At 35.8% G+C, this 23,324-nt stretch overlaps 1 protein-coding gene across 5 annotated transcripts in view; it reads right to left on the reverse strand.

Annotated features, from left to right (window-relative positions):
- Window positions 1-23,324, reverse strand: part of Rps6ka3 (ribosomal protein S6 kinase A3) — a 115,934-nt gene that overhangs the window by 60,970 nt on the left and 31,640 nt on the right. For 4 of the 5 annotated variants that reach the window (XM_050164328.1, XM_050164327.1, XM_050164326.1 and 1 more), the window contains one exon: window positions 731-847. In XM_050164328.1, the coding sequence (XP_050020285.1) occupies window positions 731-847 (117 nt within the window). Of the gene's footprint in view, window positions 1-730; window positions 848-8,924; window positions 9,071-23,324 lie in introns of those variants that run through there. The other variant, XM_050164330.1, reaches the window with a different exon arrangement.

Below are 23,324 nucleotides of genomic sequence, written 5' to 3' on the forward strand. Positions count from 1 at the left end.
AATAATAATAATAATAATAATAATAATAAAAAATATTTATTTATTATGTATATGGTGTTCCTGTACATTCCTGCCAGAAGAGGGCACCAGATCTCATTTCATGATGGATGTGAACCATTATATGGTTTCTGGGACTTGAACTCAGGACCTCTGAAAGAACAGTGGGTGCTCTGAACCTCTGAGCCATCTCTCTAGCCCACAGCAAGAATTCTTAATAACTGAATCATCTCTCCAGCCCCATCTACATATATTTTAATGAATATATAACTATATATAGGGCATAATATGACAATTTGAAAATTTTATGTAATGAATAATGACCACATCTGCGTAATTAGTATTTTCATATCATTAAACATTTATAGTCAGTTGTGGGGTGGTACATGTGTCTATAATCCTAGGACTCAGGGGACTGAGGGAGGAGGGTTGTGTAGCCTACCTGGGCTACACAGTAAGATCCTAGCCCCCCCAAAGATGTTAACTTTCCTTGTGCTGAGAAGCTTCAAACTTCTTTTCTAGTTCTTAATAATATATGTAACAAATTGTTGTTATCTATAGTCATGCTATTGTGCTCTAGAACATTACATTTTATTCCTTCTATGTATTCAATTTTGGTATCCATTATCTAGCCTTCCTCTATTCCAAACTTTGTGTGATTAGCATTCTACTTTCTACAGTCACAGAATTTCTATAAACTTTGTTGAGAGGTTGAGAGCACACAATGACTTACCTTTCCAAATGATCCCTGCCCTAATACTTTCAAAAGCTCAAACTGGGAAGGATCTGCCTTTTCATGTCCTTCCTTCACATGATGTGTGATTGCAATTTCTTTGATACTGCCTTCTTCCTGTTGAAATAAATAAAAAGAGACAAACACATTGTTAGCCGTAATCAAACTATGTTAGTATAAGATACTAGAAACTCTATAATATACAAAACTACTCTTTACTACTTATCAAATTAATAGAAAATGCTGGGCGGTGGTGGCGCATGCCTTTAATCCCAGCACTTGGGAGGCGGAGGCAGGTGGATTGCTGTGAGTTGGAGGCCAGCCTGGTCTACAAGAGCTAGTTCCAGGACAGGCTCCAAAGCTACAGAGAAACCTTGTCTCGAACCCCCCCCCCCAAATTTAGAAAACACATCAAGTAATTATACTTTCAAGGTAAATGTTAGAGAATTTTAAACCATATTAGCTTCTATATAATATTAGCACCAATTATGCCCAAATCTTTATTCTTTCTCTTGGAGATAATTAGAACAGTTTTGAGGGGGAACAAAAGCGTGTGAGAACATCTGAAAATAGCAGATTAGAGTACTATAATGTGCCTAGCATGTGACTATACCAGGTGGAAAAAAATACTATATATTAAAGCACTATTTGTTGGGGAGAGGGACTGAAAACTGTTCTAGAGTAAACACAACTGTTTAACAAAGCATACTGAAGAGCAGCAGAAAAAAGTAGAGTGAAGCTTTATGTTTGAAATCTCTAAGTTACTCCCCATTCTCAAAAGAGAGAAAGGGCTAGTAACTCTGAGAACCAGAGTCAGAAAAGATTTAACATTTGGATAAAGGGATTAAACATGGGAGGAAAAGATGACTGTTTTCCACAATAAAACAGCGAAAAATCTTTGGGCTAGAAAGGATATTTTGAGATAGTGTCTTATTATATAGATGAGGCTGGCCTCCAACTTTTCTCCAGTGCTGGGATTATAGGCATACAACACCACATTCATCTTAATGAAGGATCTTTAAAGCCCCAAGTGGATACTAGAAAATATATAATGTGTACGTAGGATTTTAATTACCTATTTGTGTTCAGATGAACAGATTAATCAAGACAATATTTTATGTTATAGACAAAATGGCAACAAAAAACACAAAATTTAGCAAATAAACAGTCATTTCTAATTTGTTGTCTTTGAATGCTGTTTTTTTCTAGATGCATAAATACTGGTAGAAGAATCTAAAAGTGTTATACAAATACTTTTGTTTTTGGAGGTAGGCTCTCACTGTTAATCCAAGCTGGCCAAGATCCTCCTGACCCTCAGACTAGGCATGTGCTACCATACCTGGTTAGCATTTTCTCATATCCTTAAAGGCAAGCAATAAGTTCATTGGTAGAACACTTGTTTAACATGTGGAATGCTCCAGCTTCAACCCCAGCACCATAAAAACTAACCAACCAACAAAGTAACAAACAAGAATTATGCTGTACAGAGAGTTCTCAAAAAGATTCAAAAAGATACCCTAATGTTTCTGGAGATGCACAGTAAGATGAAAAACTCTCCAGTAGAAGACACAGAGGAATATACCATCTTAGTTTCCAAGGCAGAGGTACTGTGTTGTTCATAGGCTAGACTACTATTTCAGCAGAATTTTAACAACAACAAAAATTTTCTCTGAATATTGTCACATATTTTGTAATTTCACAAGCATCATTTCCTTAATTTTCCTGACAACCCTGTATTGCAGTATTAGAGTAGAACCAAGTATCAGCTGAGTCTAAAATGTTACCTCTTCCTGAACACACTTCTCTCTGAATGAGACTAAGCAGTTACAGTAAGAAAAGCAGGAAGCAAACTATCAAACAATCTTTCCAAAGAAGAAAGCATATGGAAGAGTGATAAGTAAGATTTGGATGAAAATCCAGCAAATACTTATTATCTATTTTGTATCAAATATGCACTAAGTACTTTTACACCTTATATCTTTATGTTTCATGACAAACCTTTGACTTTTTATTAATGTTTTTGAGGGTGGATGATATACAGAGTAAATTCCCAGATCAGACACAAGCATTTCAGAATTCTAATGTGTTCCCCCCAACTCCATTTACCATAAGAAATTTAACAGATCTTTTAAAGGCAAAATGCTTTAAATACTCTGACATCTAAAGTTTAAAAGAGATTAAGAAGACATAGCAGCATGTTGCAGACTCAGGACTCAATTCTAGTTCTAACTTCCAAACAAGGCCCATAAAGTTACACTATTCTAAGGCTGGTGAGTGCTCTTGATTTTCCACCCAAGAACTACAACAGTAACCTATAGACTTAGGCCCCTAGGCTTTGCAGTATTTGTTTTTGACACAGGGTATCACTATGATTTTAAACTGGTCTTAAACTTCTGGTAAATATCTTCGCCCCAGCCTCCTAAATTCAGCAATTATAGGCATAAGCCAGTATGCTCGGCTGTAACTAGTCGTCTGTCTCTTGCTTCAGTTACCTCAGTAGCACATCCTTAGTAATAAAATGATTATCACAGAACCACTACTTGGATGCTTAGTGGTTCATAAATTATACACACATAAAAGAAGTTCTCTTTCTTCTCCACACTCAGTGTCATCACGCTGTATTTTAAAGACTAATGGACTGCAAACTTGACTCATGGAGAAAAGATGTCCTTAAATCATATGGCCATGCCTGTAATAGTCTACATTTTAATCATTTCTTTTTCTTGTGTAAGTGGGATGTGATTCAATTCAGCTACAATCTTTTTGCGTCTTAAAGTCTATAGCAGATATATATTGTGATGACTTTCACAAGGATGCAACATAAGCAAGGAGAACAGCTCCTGAATCAAGCATTCAGCAGGATCAAGGCATACGGTTACAGTGTAGGCTACAATCAGGGGATGGATCTCAAAATAAATACCCCTTACTATTCTCATCGTTGATGACAACCCTTCCTTTCCTCTCATGTCAATTAAGCCACTAAAAATGCAGGCTCTCTTTGATCTTTTCACCCAATAAATATATACTGAAACACCAGCTGGATATATCAAGTCAGTGCTTAGAAGACCTTTCATCCTTTCTTCTCCCATTCCAATGGCATCATGTAGACATAACCCTTTAATTTTTCATTTAGAAAACCAAGATGGGCATGGTTATGCAGAATACCTCATCCTGCCTAGGTCTACTTCTTTTTTGATAAATTTTCTGAAAAATATTCAGCTCCAGTTATGTGACCAGATTACTCAAACATCACTGCAAGTTCTCCTAAATTTAATATACTGCCTCATGCTGGCATCTGAGTCCCTTTGTAATATAGCTTCAACCTACTTCTTTATTATATAATAGTCTTTTGTCAGTCTGAAATACTTTTCAATTTTTAAGAATTTAGTATGCATATATGTTACTCTCTACTTGTAAATGAGCAAGTGTGTAGGTGTTTATGGAGTTCCTAGATTTCATGTAGTTAAGAAGCACCTGATGTGGGTGCTATGAATCAAACTTCAAACATCTATCTGCAAAAATAGCAAATGCTCTTAACTAGTGAGCCACTGTCTCTAGCCCCAGATATATTTCTTATTCCCTAAAATTTTAATTTCTAAATCAAAGTAATAAGTGCACATGAAAAACAAATCAGAACAGTTATGGTAAAAAGCAAGCTGCTTTTCATTTGGCCACCTAGAGTTTTATATTTATTTATATATAAGACAGAGCCCCTCTTTGTAGCCCTGGCTGTCCTGGAACTTGCTATGTAGACCAGGCTGACCCAAACTCAAGAGATCTGCCTGGTTCTATGTCCTTAGTCATGGAATTAAAGATGTGTGCCAACATATTGCTTAACCCAGATTTTAAAAACAATTAGTTTTGTACTTACTTTGAATATTTATTAAGTTTAAGACATCTTTTCTGCTGTTTGGTAGTTGTATTACTTCTACTCAAACGCTTTCTTTTTCCTGTTTTTGAATAGAATCTTAACTCCTCAATTAGTAAAAGTCAACAGTGCCCATAGTCTTTAAATTTCTCTTGCCTGTTGGCAGCTACATTTTTACATTGCTAAGCCCATGAAGAAAACTAATATTCTGCAACAGAAATGCTGAAACATGCCTATAATCCCAGCTCTCAGGAGGCTGAGGCATGAGGAGAAGTAGTTCAAAGTCAGCCTGAGCCAACGTGTGTGTGTGTGTGTTTGTGCACTCTAGTGTTTTTATGCTGAAAGAGAATACCAATGCTCTGTTTTCTGTTTTTCAATTTAAAAAGCACTCTCTGTGCCTGATCCTAAATAAGTTAAATGCCTATACAGCAGCATTGACAAATTAAGAGCACACTAGGCAATATAGTCGGTTTCCTTTTATACAGGCCCCTAGCAATGAGTCCCAGGCCAATCCAAGGGGACTTCTTTTCTTTCCTGGCTCAATCTACTATTTTCTGTTATTTTTTTAATGTTTCCATCTTTTAGGATTATCCCTTATAGTTTTCTATGAAAGATTACATGGAAGAAAATGTTTTTTTTTTTTTCAGCTTCCTAAGACAGGTCTTGCTATTAGCACAGGTTGGTCTCAATTCTTCTACCTCAGCCTTCAGAGTGCTTACAAGTATATTGCTATGCTCTGCTGGAAGAAGATTTTCTGGACTGCATAAATTTGTAAGTGTCGTTATTTTGTCCTCATGTTTGTAAAGTTTGGCTTGATATCAAATCAAGGCTGAAAACAATTTTGTCTCAGCAATTTGGTGTCGTTTGTCCACTGCCTTCTCGCAACTGTACTGCTTACAAGATGGGTGATATTAGCCTAGGCATACTTTGCAGATCACCTTTTAAAATAACTTTTTACATATAATATTTTGTTTGTATTTTTCTGGTTTTTCTAGACAGGGTTTCTCTGTCTAACAGTCCTGGCTGTCCTGTAACTAGCTCTTGTAGAAAGCTGGCCTTGAACTCATAGAGATCTGCCTGTCTCTGCCTCCCAACTGCTGGAATTAAAGGGGTGTGCCACCACCACTCGGCACATAAAATATATTTTGGTCACATATCCTTTCCTCCAATCTCTTTCAGTTCTTCCCTACTTCCCGATCCACCAAACTTCATGTTCTTTCTCTTGTACCCCCCAAAAACAAAACAAATTAAAAACAAAGGCCAAGAACAAACACCAAAATGACAACAACAACAACAACAAAAGTACACATACAAAAAGCATGGAGTTTATTTTGTGTTGGCCAACTATTCCTGGGTATGGCGCCTGCCTTGGAGTGTGGTTGATGTACCCAGTGACAACCCATTGGTAAAAACTGATTTTCCATTTCCCAGCAGGTGTCAATTATGAACAACTTCTTGGTTAGGGATGGGACTTTGTGTCTACCTCTTCTCTGTGCTGTTTTTTTAAATTTATTCATGTCTATAAGCATTTTCTTTGCATGTATGTCTGTGCACCATGTGCATGCCTGGTGCCCATGGAGGCCAAAAGGGTGTATGATCCCATGGAATTGGAGATACAGATGTCTGTGAGACACAATGTGGGTGCTAAGAATCAAACCTGAATCTTCTGGAAGAGTGGCCAGTACTCATAACCACTGAGCCATCTCTTCAGCCTTAGATGTTCTTTTAAAAATGTATTTAATATATATTTGTGGTGAGAGAGAGAGAGAGAGAGAGAGAGAGAGAGAGAGAGAGAGAGAGAGAGAGAACACATGCAGTGCAAAGGCCAACTCTGTAGAGTGAATTATCTATCTCCTGCTATGTGGCTCTTGGGACTGAACTCAGGTAGCCAGTATTGGCAGCAAATGCCCTTAATGACTGAGGCATCTTGCTGGTCTTCATTACTCACTTATTTATAGTTTTTTTGAGACAGGGTCTCACTATGTAGTCCTAGCTGTCCTGGAACTCACTCTGTAGACCAGGCTGTCCTCAAACTCAGAGATCCACCTTACCTCTGCCTCCTGAGTGCTGGGATTAAAGGTGTGCACTACCACTGCCTGGGTTGACTTCTTCCCCTAAGTCCCTCATTGTATAGCCCAGGCAGACCTTGATCTTGAACCAATCCTCCTACATGAGCTTCCCAGTGCTGGGATTACAACTGTGCACCATCACACCGAGTTTTATGTGGTAGGGATACCCTAGTGAATGTTGCTTTAAGTGATACGTGAGTACTTTTGCTACCACAAAATATCCTTATGTTGTGCACCTAAAACTGTTATAAATTCCCTAATTTTTTTTACAAAGTCTGTTTGTTAAGAAAGGGTTTTATGATAGGCAAAATGAAATCTACAACACAATTCTACATCCACGACATTTGTCACCCATAGCTTAAGGGTAGCGAATTGTTCCTACTAGTACCAGGTTCATTCTTAGTCTTAAAAACTCACCCTTAAAGTGAGAAAAAAAGGTTAACTTAATGTTTTCTTTCTAAGCCAGGCATGGTGGTCACTCCTTTAACATCTCAGCACTGGGAGGCAAGAGGAAGACAGATCTACAAAGCAAGTATACAAAGCATGGTCTACAGAGCAAATTCCAGGACAGCCAGGGCTATACAGGGAAACCCTGTCTCATAAAACAAAAAAGAAAAAAGAAAAACAATCTTTTTCAAGCCACGAGGAGAAAATGTAACTTTGACCCTAAAATGTAAAAAAAAAAAAAAAATAAAGGTACTTAAATTAATGCTGTCTTTTTGAGTTATTAAAAAGCTAATATTGTAGCATGCTAACAATAAGAACACAAACTGGGTGATATTAACTGATTTTAAAGAATGACTCAATGTTTGGCAGTATGCCCTACCTTGTATACATAATTTCCTTTTTCCTCCCCTCCCTTGACTCAGGAAATCTGTTCTTGAGGCATTTGTATTTTCCAAATTGTTTTGAATGCCAGAAAACATTTTTTAAAACTCGAAAAAAATATATAAATGTTTCTTTGTACAAGACCATAAAAAGTATTTCTTAATTATGGACATATTTCCTGGTGTAATATATAAAACACCTTACTAATGAAATATACATAGCTTATCCTTAAAGGTACTGTAGACTAAAGTCATTAAATAATCACTTCTTATAGAGATTCCTTTACTGCTATTATAGTTTATTTGAAAGGGAATCTTTAACCTTTTTTAAAATATGATTTAGACTTCTATAAATTATTTGCCGGGAGGTGGTGGCACACGCCTTTAATCCCAGCACTCAGGAGGCAGAGGAAGGTGGATCTCTGTGAGTTTGAGGCCAGCCTGGGCTACAAGAGCTAGTTCCAGGACAGGCTCCAAAGCTACAGAGAAACCCTGTCTCAAAAAAAAATTACTTAGTGTGTCAAACAATTAGGATGGCTACCCAAGCCATGGTAAGAAACAATATTTTAATTTATTCTAGAAGACAATTTGATTAGATTCAATTTGTAGTTCTTGCTAATGAAACAACTGCATTCAATATTTTTACTTAACTAAATTCTTTGTGAGAATATCATGAACCAACTTCTTCACTGTTTAAAAAAAAAAAAGCACTGCTAATTCTCCAGACTAACATTTTCAACACTGCGTCACCCTAGCCCAGAATCCCAATCAGCAAATTTAACTTTCTTTAAAGAGAGCAATATAGAACAATTCTCATGGTAACATACCAAGTTAATTTTGGCAGGATTTTTTGTTAAATATAATGTAAATTATTATCCACTAAACCCACCCTGACAAAAATAAATCTGTGAAAATTGTGTCTATACTAAGTCAGGTTAAATCACTTGCTTACAGTTGCTGAAATTTAGTGTTGCTTGAGGCTCTTGAGTTTTTACAGGAACCAGTTTCAACAAAATCCTAAGTGTTTGACTACTTAAAATAATGCCCTCTTATATGCCAAAATACTACTTACATCATAATTATCTCCTAATATTAAATTAGTAAAATTTGCAATTCTGTTCATAGATAGTTTAATTCTGAGAGTTAGTCAATTGTTTTATTATATAAAATTATAAATATAAGCATGATAAAATTACTCCAGCACAAATAATCCAATATAAAAATAAATTAAAAATGAAGAATTGAAATGTCTAATATGACCAACTAAATTAGGTTTAGTAAATAAAACTGTTTCTTTAAAAGTTCGTTCAAAACTTATTCTGAATTTTTTAAAATTTCCTAAAAGAACCTATAAAACTGAATGACTAGCACAATTATAGTTCGTCCTGAATAAAACATCTGATTTTTAAAAGAAGTTGAACAAAGCTTACCTGAATAGAGCGAACACGAAAAGACAAAAATTTAAACATGGCTACGAAACCATGCTGATGATAAAGAATTCCTGACGGTAAACTTTTAGTTAGAAAGAGGAGACCAAGCCCCTGCAAAGTTTTCTCCTACCAGCTGTTCCGGCAATTAGAAAATTTCCTGTCAGGCGGGTCTGAAAATGCTAGCAAAAGAGGTTGGACAGTTTTCCTGTGGTAAAGAAAGGAGAAACCTGCCGACCGAGGCTCTCTTGTAGCTGATAGGTAGGGAGGCCAGAACAGGAAACTGTAACAGATTTGCTGATAACCAAATCCGGTTGAAGTTTTTTTTCCTGATTCCCAGCAGTCCTGACAATTTTTTTTACAACCAGAAAAATGAGTGTCATTTTAGAATCCTGAGAAACAACAGTATTTCTTAACTATGATGCTTAAAAGCAAGTGAAACTAGTCAATACTTTTTAAAATAATAAAAGTCTCTCATGCACATGTGGGAATTTATCCTTTGTAATGTGTATATTCATATACAAGACATGGCCTCAAGATGACTTTAAAGTTATATATAGCCATGCCATGGGTGTTCCCTGTCAGTAAGGAAGAGTTTCATAACTATGGTTAGAAAACAAAGGCTGCATGCAAGCAAAACAAAACAAAACAACCCCCTTTAAACTAAAGGATAAATTTTTTCCATCTTAATTGAATGTAAAAGGAACTTAAATTTACATGTGTTATAATCATCAATTATCAACCAAGTTAAAGGCAAGGCTCTAGTAACTAAAATTCAATTCCCAGCTGATAAAATCTAAATTAAAAAGTCCAACCTCTGCGTCTATTAGTGAGTGAAAACAAATTCCTAAGAAACTAAGCTGGAAAGGAAGGTGGAGCCCGGTTTCCATGTAAGTCTTTCCTCATTTCACTTACTGGCACTTTTGCTTTGGAAAATATTTTTAAATTATGCCAATAATCAGAGTATCACTGTAAGTGGCACTTAAAATAACCAAAGGATCAGCAGATATAAGATGTGATCTAATGTAAATTTAATATACATGGATCCAAGAAAACCTCAAGTGCTAATCTACATAGATTATGCAATTTAATAAAATCACTGAAAGTTCAAACCCAAAGAGACTCAGAAAACATCCAGAATATGGACCTTAGGATGTAGCTCAGTGATCATTTTGTGTAGCATGTGCAAAACCCAGGCTTCAATCCTCAGTGCATGGAATGTAGAAGGGAAGCAGGAGGAGGAGGAGGAACAGTAAGAATAAGCTAACTTCCTAGATGAAGAAACTGGTAGAGGCAGGCACATTTTTGGAGACAAGGTTATCTATAGTTAGGGCTCAGCTGAACATTTATCGATTGAGCATATATTATAGTGCCCATTATGTGCTAAATAAAAAGCCAGGGCTCTTCTTGTTACATCAAATTTTCATGGCAAGGGCATTATGTAAATGGAAAATAATTTTAAAAATGCTACAGGATCAAATACATTAGAAATCAACTAAAACAAATATCTACTATAGATCTTTGGATTATATCCCACTTGTCTCAGTTAAAAATGGATGACTCTGTTTTTCAGTAAGGAAAGCACTTATAAGCTTTACATAAGAACAAAATTCTCCCATTTCTCAAAATAAATCACTTTAGTCTTAAGAAGTTCCAGCAGGGCAGTAAAGTTAGGACATTCACCCAACTAACTGTAGTCTGAATATGAGGTACTTCATTAGATTACACTGAACCAAAGCAAACACCATGTTTAATCACAACCAGCTATGGAAAGAGTGCCTCTGTTCAGAACAGTTCTCTATTTTATTCAAGTGATACTTTTGAACGAGGGACAACAAAGAACCACTCTTTTTCATTTGAAATAAAGTCTCATTGTATCTTTAAGACTGGCCTTCAACTCCCTGTCTAGCCCAGTCTGACCTTAATCTTCTGATCCTCCTGCACCCTCCCCCGTCCCTGTGCTGGGAGTGAAGTACAATGGTACAGTATTTGCATCACACGTGCAGGGTCTTTGGTTCAATCCCTAGAACCATGACAAAAATAAACCCATTCAACTCTGGAAATTTTCTTTATTGTGTTTCTGTACACATACACATATACATTTGGACCACATTAAATACATTACCATGTTTTCAGTAAAGGGCCAATAGCAAACATTTTCAGATTTGTAGGACAGATGCCTTCTATCTTGCCAATGCAAGGGGAAAGGAATAGGTGAGCCTGTGTTTCAATTAAACTTCATTTACAAAAATAGGGGACAATCATTAGGTATAGTCTCTTACCCCACTTCTATTATGAAATCCTTAAATGCATTACTAATGAATACAAACAGTACTACAATAAAATCTACTTTGGGGCACTTTATTTTCTGTACCATTGTGTGTTGTATGAGGCCACTTGTTTGTTCCCAGCTGCTCAGCCCCAAAATAATCACACAGAAACCTTATTATCTGCAATACTGTTTGGCTAATAGCTTAAGCGTGTTTCTGGTTAACTAATATCTTAAATTAACCCATCTCTATTAATTTGTGTATTGCCATGAGGCTGTGGCTTACTGGGTAAAGTTCCAGTGTGTGTCTCCAGTGGGGCTACATGGCTTCTCCTGACTCTGCCTTTTTTCTCCCAGCATTCAGTTTAGTTTTCCCCATCTACCTCTACTCTACTCTATCACAGGCCAAGACAGTTTCTTTATTCATTGACCACTAAAAGCAATACATATACAGAAGGACCTCCCACACCTATTGTGATGTCCCCACCTTTCATGCACATTCACACTTACTTAGAACTAATTTTTCAAAGTAGTAGTATATTATCAAGAGTATTGTTTTCCTATTTGCATTTTGCCCTGTGCAGTCCTTTGCCTTTACAACACCAGGCAGAATAACACTAAAGCACAAATCATAGCCAGGTGTGGTAGCACAGGTTTAAAATTCCAACACAAGGAAGTCAGAGGCTAGAGGTCTGGAGTTCAAGGCCAGCCTGGGCTATACAATGAGAGACACCCTACCTCAAAAAGGAATGTGGATACACACAAAGACTTTACTTATCCATAGCTTCACACTATATCCTAGCTATGAAAACAACAACAACAACAATAAAAACCCAATAGCCCAGAAACACAAACCAAACATAAATTAAAATAGGTTATAGCCCTACCTAAAATTCTTCACTGGCTTTGCATCATAGAACAAAATTGAATTTCTCCATCAACAGAGTTTAAGGTTATACCAAATGGTATTTTGATCTTGACTTTGTGAATATACCACTAAAGTACTTAGATATAAACATTTAGTTTTAAGCCCATGATACATTTTTCTTTAAATATTCAATGTTATAAGCATTGATTTTTTATTTATATAATAAACTCAGTGTTTCTTCCTTGGATTTGATAATTTGATAACTTATAGTTTTTTTTAACTTTTTTTTTCAAGAGAGGGTTTCTCTGTGTATTTTTGGCTATCCTGGAACTCACTCTGTAGACCAGGTTGGCCTCGAACTCACAGAGATCTGCCTGCCTCTGCCTTTTGAGTGCTGGGATTAAAGGTGTGCACCACTATGCCCAGTTATAAATAGGTTTCTTAATACTGATCTATACTTGTATTTTGGGGGAAATTAATTATCTTAATATAATTTTGAACTTAATGTATAGATGTTTTATTAGGATATTTAAACTTTGTTCATATGTTAAATTATCATGCTATTTTCTGTACCAATTTTCATTTTCATGGCATTAATTTTATAAAACAAACTAGACGTTAATAAGAAACCTTTGTGATCTGAATTGTGATTGTGAATGTGTGTGTGCATGTCCATAGTGTTGTACACATGCTACATGCTCATTTACTAATGATCTAATTGCTTTTTTTCTATTCATTTACAAATAATATACCTTAATTTTTCTTTAAAACTATATTTAAGAACAAATTAATATAGAATTATATTTGGTATTCTTTTGAACATACCCAGAAATGCAAATAAATACTATTATAGTAATAAATCCTGTCCATCACTAAGCTTTAACAATTTCCTGTTTTTTTTTTTCTTTTTAAAGATTTATTTACATTCAAGAGTACTCTATCTGCATGTATGCCTCCAGGCCAGAAGAGGGCATCAGATTTCATTACAGATGGTTGTGAGCCACTACATGGCTAGGAATTGAACTCAGGGCCTCCCAGTGTTCTTAACCACTAAGCCTTTTCTCCAGCTCCTCTCTTTCTAAACAAAACAAAACAAAACAAAACAACAGGGGTTTCACACAGCCAGACTAGACTTTAAGCTCGGGACGTAGTTGAGGATGACCTTGAACTTTTAATTCTCTTTCTTTCACTTGCCTAGTGCTAAACCACCACACCTGCTTATGTGATGTGATAGAATCTAGGGTTTCTGTATGCTAGGCAAGTGTTCTATCAACTGAACTACATCTACATCCTACATCTCAGGCCAGCTTTAATAATTTTCAACTCATGACCTTGTTTCATATATTCATTTACCATTACTCATGTAATTATTTTTAAATAACCCCAACTCTTCTTCCTTCCCTATTTTGCTTTCCTAGTGTTGTACATTTGCACTCCCTTTCTAGTTCACTGATTTTGAATTATACTGAATTCCCCCCTCTTGATTTCTATTGGTTTACTTTTTTTCTTTGTTAAGTGAATACTACAAACAAAGGGGCTGAGGCTTAGAGGGAACATTAAATAATCTGCTACTCAAGTCTACACAGTTTGAATATGGAAATGATGGGATATTGGTGGCAGCATAATAAAGCAATTCAATGGAGAATATATGTGAACTAACAAGTGCAGTGGTTCTCAACCTTCCTAATGCTGCAACCCTTTAATACAGTTCCTCATGTTGTGGTGATCCCCAACCATAAAATTGCTTCACTGTTACTTTATAACTGTAATTTGTATACCATTATTAGCCATAATGCAAATATATGCTATATAAGATATCTGATATGTGACCCCTGTGAAAGAGTTGTTCAATCCCCCAGAGGTGTCGAGACCCACAGGTTGAGAATCACTGAACTAGTAGCTGACTTAGGTAAAAACAAACAAAGCCATGAAGTTGCTAAACTTTCTGATAATTAAGATTCTGAAGGAAGACTGCTCAGTAGATGGTCCAAGGCAGAACTATAAACACAGTTAAACCTGATTATCAGCCATCTTCATGATTCTATAACAGATGAATCCTTTTGGAAAACTAAACAAAACAATTTCTGTAACTGGGGATGTAGCAGTTGATGGAGTGTTTGCTTAGTATGCATGAAGCCTTGGGGCTGATCGTCAGCCAAGCATAAACCAGGTATTGTGGCACACACCTGTAATCACAGTACTTCTGGAGGTGGAAGCAGGAAAGTAAGATGTTCGAGGTTATCTTTCACAACATAGGAAATTTGAGGCTAGTCTGAAATATATGCCACCTCTGTCTTAAAACACACCCCCAAACAAACAAATAAACTAAAAACCCAATTCAATTTGTAAAACTATCATGTTCTTAATTGAATCCTCTAGAATGTATTTGTATAGTAATATTAAATTTTTCAGTTATTTAAGGGTTTGGCATCTAAGGATTTTCTGTAAAGCACAAGAGTTTCAGTGGACATTCATCTATAACTGCGACTATAAGATACTAAAGATCCAAGGCTTTGAAATCAGAGACATGATACAAGTTTTACAAAGATGATTGACTTGAACTAAATGGCAGTGGATTACTGGTGTGCTGTAGGGACTTCCTTCTAAGGCCTTGTCTAGATGGAATGCAAGCATGATATGTTCTACTTGTCCTATGGGCCAGATGAAAGAGAGGGGAAGCAGCATCCATGTCCCAGGTAGAAACCTATCACCCCTCTTTTTCGTCTATATAGCCTTTTCTGGGTCTTAGTCATGCTTGTATAAAATAGTTAGCTGAAAATTTCCATTTAGATAAAGGGGCCATAGCTTTTCAAGTACCAGTATTTCAGTTTGACTCAGTCAACCATTCATACTTGAATATTGCTCAGTTAAGTCACTTGCTTTTCTTCCAAATATGGACAGCATCACTCAGCCTGAAAGAATGGATACCATTTTGTGATGAATACACTAGATGATAGAACTAACTGTAAATCAGAAGAACACTGTACCAGAGCCAAGTCATACCAGTGGCAAGCTGTGATAAAAGGAAAAGTAGTTTTAAGTTCTGGTGTTTTAAGGAATAGAAAAAGGGATCTCTACAAAGTAAAAACAAAACAAAACCAAAAAATTCTCCAAAAGAATGTCAAAAATCAGGAAAGGGAAGCCTTATAAGCTTGGAAAGTTTGCCTAGTGTACACATATCCTATTTAATGCTACCATGACGTGCTAATTATAATCCTATTTATCTCAGAAGTATTTTCCCTAAGTGGCATTTATTTAGATCAACTAGAGTATTTTATCCCAAGCTCTGAGTGCTGAACTACACTTCTCAGTCAATGAGTTAGAATGACACCCAATAATTGACGAAATTAGTCAATAAGTGTTACTGTACCACACCATGCATTTTCCTGCCAATGAGCACTCAACTATACTTGCCTATTCTCAGTAGCTCATTGCCTATTATCTACTTTGTTCAAGATTCTTTCTGTAGCTTGTTTTGTGCTTTAACCATGACTGCTAATGATGTACTGAATTCATAGTTTGAGTATTATTTGGGATGCTCAAACTCAAGTTTTAAGGCAGATTGAGGGAGCCTAAATAAGCAAGTAAAATTCTTTGAAGGGGATTACACATAGCATTGCAGTCTCATAGTTACAGAATGAGCAGTAGCTAAAATAACGGTGAAAGTGGAAGATAGGAACTACTGCTAACTGCTAATAGCCCAGTGGCATCTGGAAATCTGAAAAGAACAGGTTGTTTACTGCCTGTGTACCTGTATCCTTCATAAAGGAACCTGAAATGTACAAGGTCCAGGGTTCAATCCCAGCCATTGCAAAATAAGCTTCAGAGTATTTTCAAACGCATAATAAATGCGGTATTTGGGGGATGGGACCCAAGCCTAAACATAGAGTTCATGTATGTTGTGTATTCATGTACACAGCCAGAAGCTAATTTTATCCAGTCTTTTTCATGAGTCTGCATTATCACTATATCCTGTCATATCAGCATAGGTGTGGAACTTTTGACTTGTGCCATCATGTCCATGCTTTAAAAAGTTCTGGATTTTGGAGTATTTTGGATGTAATAGTTTTAACTAGATTTCTTCACTTAATAATATATGCATAGCTATAATATAAAAGCTATGGAGACTGGGTTAAAAACGTTTTGTTTTGTAGCAATATGTAATTTATAAAGGTGATGTTATAAGCAATTCATATATGTATGATATTTGAAAATACATGACAGAAGGGAGGTTGGTGCAGTGGTGCACACTTTGGTCCTAGTTACTCAGGCTGAATCAGGAGAAAAGCTCAAGCCCAGGAGTTTGAAGCTGGTTAGCAGAGAGTACAATCCTGTCTTAATTTCTTATTGATAAATGAACAAATGGATGACAGATGGAATGGAACAGTCAAAGGATTAAATTAAGGGAAAGTGAACTCATTTCATAATTTTGCCTGAAGCCAGGCCTACTTTCAGCAAAATAACAAACAAACAAACAAACACTGGCTACCACACTATTTCTTAGGAACACATTCCATCTCTGGAAAACAATACGAGAAAACAAGAGCAGCCTCTAGAAGGAGAAAGATAGGAAAATTAATATTTACTAGGCTCTTAGTGTCTGGCATTACTTTTTTCCTTCGATTTTCAATCCTCAGAAGGACCTTTGCATAGTATTATAAGAACTATTAAGAGAATCAATTTCCTACTAAACAGAAAACTGCTTTACATTATTCTTTGATGATCATCTTGACAGTTAATGGGCATTGAAGAAATTTGTTATGGAATTAGCCTCCAATGTGACAAGGCTAGTAATCTGGGCAAGAAACTGCTCTTGGACTGCTTAATGGTATGCTATATGAATTGGACACACAAAACCCACAGAAAAGTGACTGCTGAACTTTCCAAAAGATGGAATGTTCCTTCAGAGTTCCTGCTTCATGGAAGAAACTGCCAGACATTCTGCAGGACACAGAAGAAAGAAACTGACAAACTGCCAAGATAGGCTAAACAGTCTTTCAGTTTTCCTGCTTCATGGAAAAGTCTGCCAGATACTATGGGCCTGTAGGCTGAAGATGGATGCCCCAACAGTTACAGAAGAACTTTGGGTGACTGCCCAGGCAGTGAGATGTCTCTGTCAATTCTAGAGTTCTAGAAGTTGCTTCATTGCACTTCCTGTTTACTTAAGTAATATTATATCCTTTTGGGGTCCTTGATGGAGTTGAAGACAAATAGTTATAGTTTTCCTTAATTAGGATAAAAGATAAATTAGATATAAAAATTTAGAATCACAAAGATAGGATAGATAATAGAGCATTTTCCTTAGTTTACCAAATATAAATGGACTAAATGTTGTAACTATAATTCTTGCTTAATAACTGTTTTGTATATGTAATTTTACTATGTTAAATTTAAAACCTTCCTTTAAAAAAAAGACTTGCCAATTCTTTAGCATGGATCATGAAGACCATGGGGTTCTCTGGCCAGCTGAGAAATGACAGAAAGTCTGAAGTCTAGGAAGTTATCTTATTTTGGGGATGTTCTATCTTCTGTTATAAAGATAGTTTCTCTTCCATGTCCTACAGAAGTTAAAGATAAAAGTAACCCACTCTTATCACCAGAGAAGACAAAGGATACTGGGTAGAGTAAGTTGTGAGATAAATTAATTATGCATAAATATGAACTTGATAAACCAACATATCTGGGGAGGGAGATGCTATCATTTGATCTGGTGCTGGGCAATTTATTTTAAACTGGGCAATTTTTCTTAATGTTATGAGATGCACAAAGGAAATAAAGAATGTTATGTGAGTAAAGACAGGTAAGGATTGACTCTTTAGGAAGAATAATGGCATTAAAACTTAGAGAAGACAGAAGAGAAGTGAATCTAAGACATGGCTGGGAGGCAGACTACAGAAACAAAACACCAAACAGAAGAGAGGAATTAATGAGCAGTGAAGAAAAGAAAAATGCAGCCAAAAGGAAATGGTTTTATCACAAATAGAATGGTATGCTTAAGATACACTTAAGATACTGAAACTAACTCTGTGCATTAAGTTCTCACCTTCTCTCCCTTGTCTCTTGTTTACACCATTTTCCCATGAAAAAATCTCATACCAAAATTGACATTTACTTTACAAAAATCCTACACCTAGTCTTAAACACTCATTTTATATATTATACAATTTACACTTGAAAAAAATCTAATTATACAATACAGCTACTTAAAACTTGCTTAAATTTTTTAATTAAAGGTGAAAGGGTCAAAAATTGCTGCCAGGATTATAACAAAAAAGCAGCAGTTCTTGGTACTCTTTCAGCTTTTTTCATCATTCCCTCTGATTTTTTTTTCTTATTTTTGGCCACAGTCTTAACTCTAGTTCAGGCTGGCCTGGTACTCCATATGTAGCCCATGCTTACTTTGACCTTGTGGCAACCGTTCTGCTTCAGTGTTGACATTAAGGGTATGAGCTGTGTTTGGCTTCCATGATATGTCATCTAATGCTATCAATTTCTGACATTATTAGACATCTTATTTTATAACTTAGCAATCATAACATTGATTTCCGTAAATATTATATACTCTTTGTAACTATTGTGACTATGTAGAAATTGTTAATTTCCTAGTAGTCTAGCTGTATTTGTTTTTTCTTAAGCTTATTATTATGGCAGCTTTGTTTTAAAACTTGCTTTCCTTGTATCTATTTAAAATTCTTTCTGCTCTGCAACAGCTTCTTAAGTGAATTTTCAGCACTCAGACCTATTGGAGAATTCATCAGTTCTATATCGTTGGTGGTTTCCCTATCCTCTCTGCAGGCAGCATTCCTGGAACTGTGTGTCTCAGTCTGCATTCAGTCTTTAAGCCTACTGAATAAACTAGTTTTCTGAAGATTCATTTATTCATTATGACAGGAAGGTCCTTTCTTCAGCAGAATTGTAGTACTGGATACTTTGTGTCCTGAGTGCCATGTCTCTTTTTCTTCATTAACAACTCTCTAGAAACTTCCTCAATAGGTAATGTCTAGAAATATATTGGTATTTTCACTATGCATTTTAAAGACATTGTTCTTTCTCTTCTATCATGTAATAGAATTGTTATATCTAATCCTGTATATGATCTTTTAAAGTCTCTTTTGAAAGTTCTTAGCAATAGGGCATAGTGTTACATATCTATAATCCCAGTTATATAGAGGCTGGCCAAACCAAAACAAACAAAAAAGGGGAGGCTACCTTTATTCCTGTTGTTTTGGCATTTCATAAAAAATGACTATTTTTTAGATCAGGCCTTTTTGGTCTTTCTCCTACTAATAGTCTTCTTAGGACTTTTTAATCCAAAGACTTATCCTTACTTGGAGGAAAATGGTGCTATCATATTCTACTTAGTAAAAGAAAATGAGTACCATTATGTGAGTATGAAAGAAAAATATGGCAATTAAAAGGTATCATTCCATTGGTTATAGCTACATTCTGATTTCAGAGATTAAAAGAAGCAAAAAATATGTTTCTAATGGTGTTCTCCCTCTATTTCCTTCATCTATTTCTTTAATTTCTATCACTTTGAATAAGGTGGGTCATTATATTCCAGGAGTTAGTTCCAGCTACTCAGGAGGCTGAGATAGGAGAATTGCATGAGACAGGAGCTCAAAGCCAGCCTAGACAACCCCATATCAAAAAGAAGCACTAAATAGCATACAAATTTTGGGCCTAATCAGCAGGCATGATTTTTTGCAGTCTGCCATGTTTGTAACTCTATGCCACATCTCCACTTCCCACAGTTCCCGATTTCTTTTGTGGTTCCAGGGCTGTAAACAAGGCTTGCTTCGTGCTGGAGTATCCCTCTAAAATCACTTAGATTCTGGAACTTTTTACTGTTAGTCTTCCATCTACCTTTCAATAATATGTCTTATGATTCAAATTATAGAAGCCTTCTGATTTAAAAAAAAATTCTGTTTCTTATTTACCTAATTGTTTTGGGTGATAATTTCCCCTAGGAGAAGAGGACCAGGGCAGCTTTGATTTGCCTTTAAAATGACAAGTACCTCTTAGACTCTTTTGTACCTCTTACAACATAGTACTTAGCAGCTAACAGACATAAAGAATTCAGCTCATCAATGATTCTAGTGGTTTAGATGCAAACTAAGCCGCTGTAAGTAGAAGATCCCAAAATACAAGGACTCACTCAAATAAGGTTAAGTGCCCATTTCATTTATCAAAGAGCAGTTCACAAGTAAGAAGGGTGAAGAGCTCTCATTAGGACACTACATCATTAAAAGGCCCAGGTTTCTTTTTTCTTAATTTTATTTATCCTTTATATTGTCCTGGTAAAAACTGGCTTATCATAACTCTATATTCCAAACCATGGGAAACAGGTTAATCAACCTAGAAAATGCCTACCAGTTAACAATCTTCATACATAAATTATCTCACAGTTCCTTGCCTAGTCAAATTTCAGATGAAACTCTCATCTGGGGCCAGCATCCTGACAGCAGTCTATGAGAGTCTCTTAAACACAAACGTCAGGCTAAGCTGTGTCCAGACTGTTGGCCTACAGAAACTGTAACTGATTGATACAGCATTTTAACCTTCACCATGTAAATTATTAATAGTTGACAAAATGCAACCTTTTAATCATATTTTAAAGGTGAGTACAATTAAGTATAAAGCTAATATAAATTTTGATAATCTTTTTAGATTTATTGTGTGTTTGTGTGAGGTGTATGTATGTGAGTATGTGTGTGTGTGTATGTGCATGGATGTGTGTGTGCATATCTTCCTTTATTGCGTTCCACCTTTGTCTTTGAGACAGTGTCTCTCACTGAACCAGAAGCTCACTATTTCAGCTAGACTTCTGGGCCAGCAAGCTCCTAACCAAGAACCCACCTGTCTCTTCATCCCCCAGGGCTGGAGTTACTGGCTTGTGTCACCATGTACCTGAACTTTATGTGCGTTTCAGGGATCCAAACTGGCACAGCAAACATTTTACCCATTGAGCCACCTCGTCAGCTGGATAGTCTTTTGGACTTAATTATATCAGAGAAATACTGTTTGTACCTGATAACTAAACCTAATTCCATATTCACTAGACTGATCATCCACACTGCTGGTAATATCATACTTCTACACTCTTCCAAACTGTCTCTACGATGTAGCTCCTAGATGAAGTATTAGGAGTGTCATAAGCAAAAGTACAAGCCATATAATATCATATGCTTTCATTTTAGACTACAGAAACAAGAAAATGTGGAGGTTTTCCCTCTAAAAGAATTGTTACACAAAGCAAAACAAGTTAAATGCTAATACTGATCAGTTTTCTATCTGTTTATATGTCAAAATATACACTACAGACCATGATATAAGATACCTTGAATGGTTTGAGAGGAGTGGGAATCTAGACAAAATCTGAAGATAGTCCCAGCACTAGGCTTTATGTGTGGGTTTCTGCATACAGGGAATTAAGAAATACTTACTAGAAACCAATTGGATACTAAAGAACAATTAATAAGCCATATTTGGCCACTATTTCATGAAGTTTACACTTTAACAGGGAATACAGACAAGTAAATAAATAAAGGGATATGGTGTGGTATTTGCATTAAGATACGCAGACTACTATGGCTGGACAAGGCAAAATGCTTAACTCAAAATGCTGGTTGTGTCAGGAAGATCTCAGCTAAAATGATATCTAAACCTGAACCTCAGAGATGATTAGGTTAAATAGAAGGGGACGGGGAGTTAAGAACCACAGGAAAGGGCAGAAGCAAGAGAAGCTGACATATCTGAATGAGTGGACTCTGAGGGGTCGACAGAGAGGATGTGAAGACAAGTGGGAAAGGCCTTATTTATTATTATACAGGACACTACAGGCAGGTCATATTGCAGCGTTTAGCCCTTATTTAAAGGAAGCACAAAACTATTGAAGGGCTTTAAGCAGAAGAATAAAATAATCTCATTCTTATATAACTCATATAGTATTCATAACTATTTGACTTCTGAAAAACTAACTTTTGCAACATGTATTTTTTTTCATTTTAAAATGTTTCTTATTTTATTCTAAAAGCCAATAGAAACATGTAACTAGGCAGGCATGATGGCACATGCCTATAATTCCATCACCTGGGAGGTAAAGGCAAGAAGATAAAGAATTCAAGGATATTTTTAGCTACCCAGAGAGATTGAAGCCACAATTCTAATTAAAAAGTCCAAATACATTTTTAGGAGTAACTGAAAAACTGAATGTAAGATCATTGGAAAATTAAATGCATAATATTGTAATTTTTTAAAAAGAGGTCTTGCCTTGCATGTACTAAAAATATGGCAAAAAACACAATAGTTGAAAAAGTATATAAGACCAAAATAATCAGGAAGGATTGTAGTTAAATTGTATCCTTCAAACAAATATGTTTGCGTTCAAGTCTTGTTACCTATGAATATAGCCATATTTTAAATTAGGATCTTTGCAAAGCCATATAAATTAGGTTATACTTTATAAGGCAGTTCCTAATCCAATGACCATAATTCTTATGAGGAGGGAATTTTGGACAGAGACAAAGACAGCAATTACACCATGTAGTGGCTAAGAATGATACTGGAATGGTATGTCTACATGACAATGTACAGGACTGCTGGCACACCAAAAGCTAGAATAGGAAAGGAAGGATCCTACCTTGGAGCTTCTAGGGATAGGCAGTATTGTGGAAACTTTGACATCAAACTTTTGACTTCTCAAATTCAGAGAATCAATTTCTATTTTTTAAAGCTTTGCAGTTTGTGCTAATTTGCTACACCAACTCTCAAAAACTTATATAGCATGTAAAAGACAAATTAAATATAATAAAAGAGGTATCTTAAATGGATAAAGAATAGATTTTATTAATTAAATAAATAGGATTTAGGACAACAGGCTACCAAGTAAAGTAAAATACAAACATCATATCACAAATTAAAATATCAAGTGGATGACAGATTTAAATGCAAAAACAGAAAAATATAAAACTAATTACCAACACAACAAAAATAAAAAAATCACTAGGTCAAAATATAAGAGTTTGTTTTAATAAGAGGGCTAGGTATTCTAGCCAGAACATGAAATCCAGAAGCCAGGTGTGCTAATTTAAAAATAAAACTTATGTGTATATTTAATACAGGAATAAAATCAGTGTCTTAAAAAACTGTATAAAATGGGGCTGGAGAGATGGCTCAGTGGTTAAGAGCATTGCCTGCTCTTCCAAAGGTCCTGAGTTCAATTTCCAGAAATCACATGGTGGCTCACAACCATCTGTAAAGAGGT

Source organism: Alexandromys fortis, unplaced genomic scaffold (genome assembly GCF_014885135.2).
Source record: "Alexandromys fortis isolate MF-2015 unplaced genomic scaffold, M_Fortis_MF-2015_v1.1 scaffold_147, whole genome shotgun sequence".
NCBI lineage: Eukaryota > Metazoa > Chordata > Mammalia > Rodentia > Cricetidae > Alexandromys > Alexandromys fortis.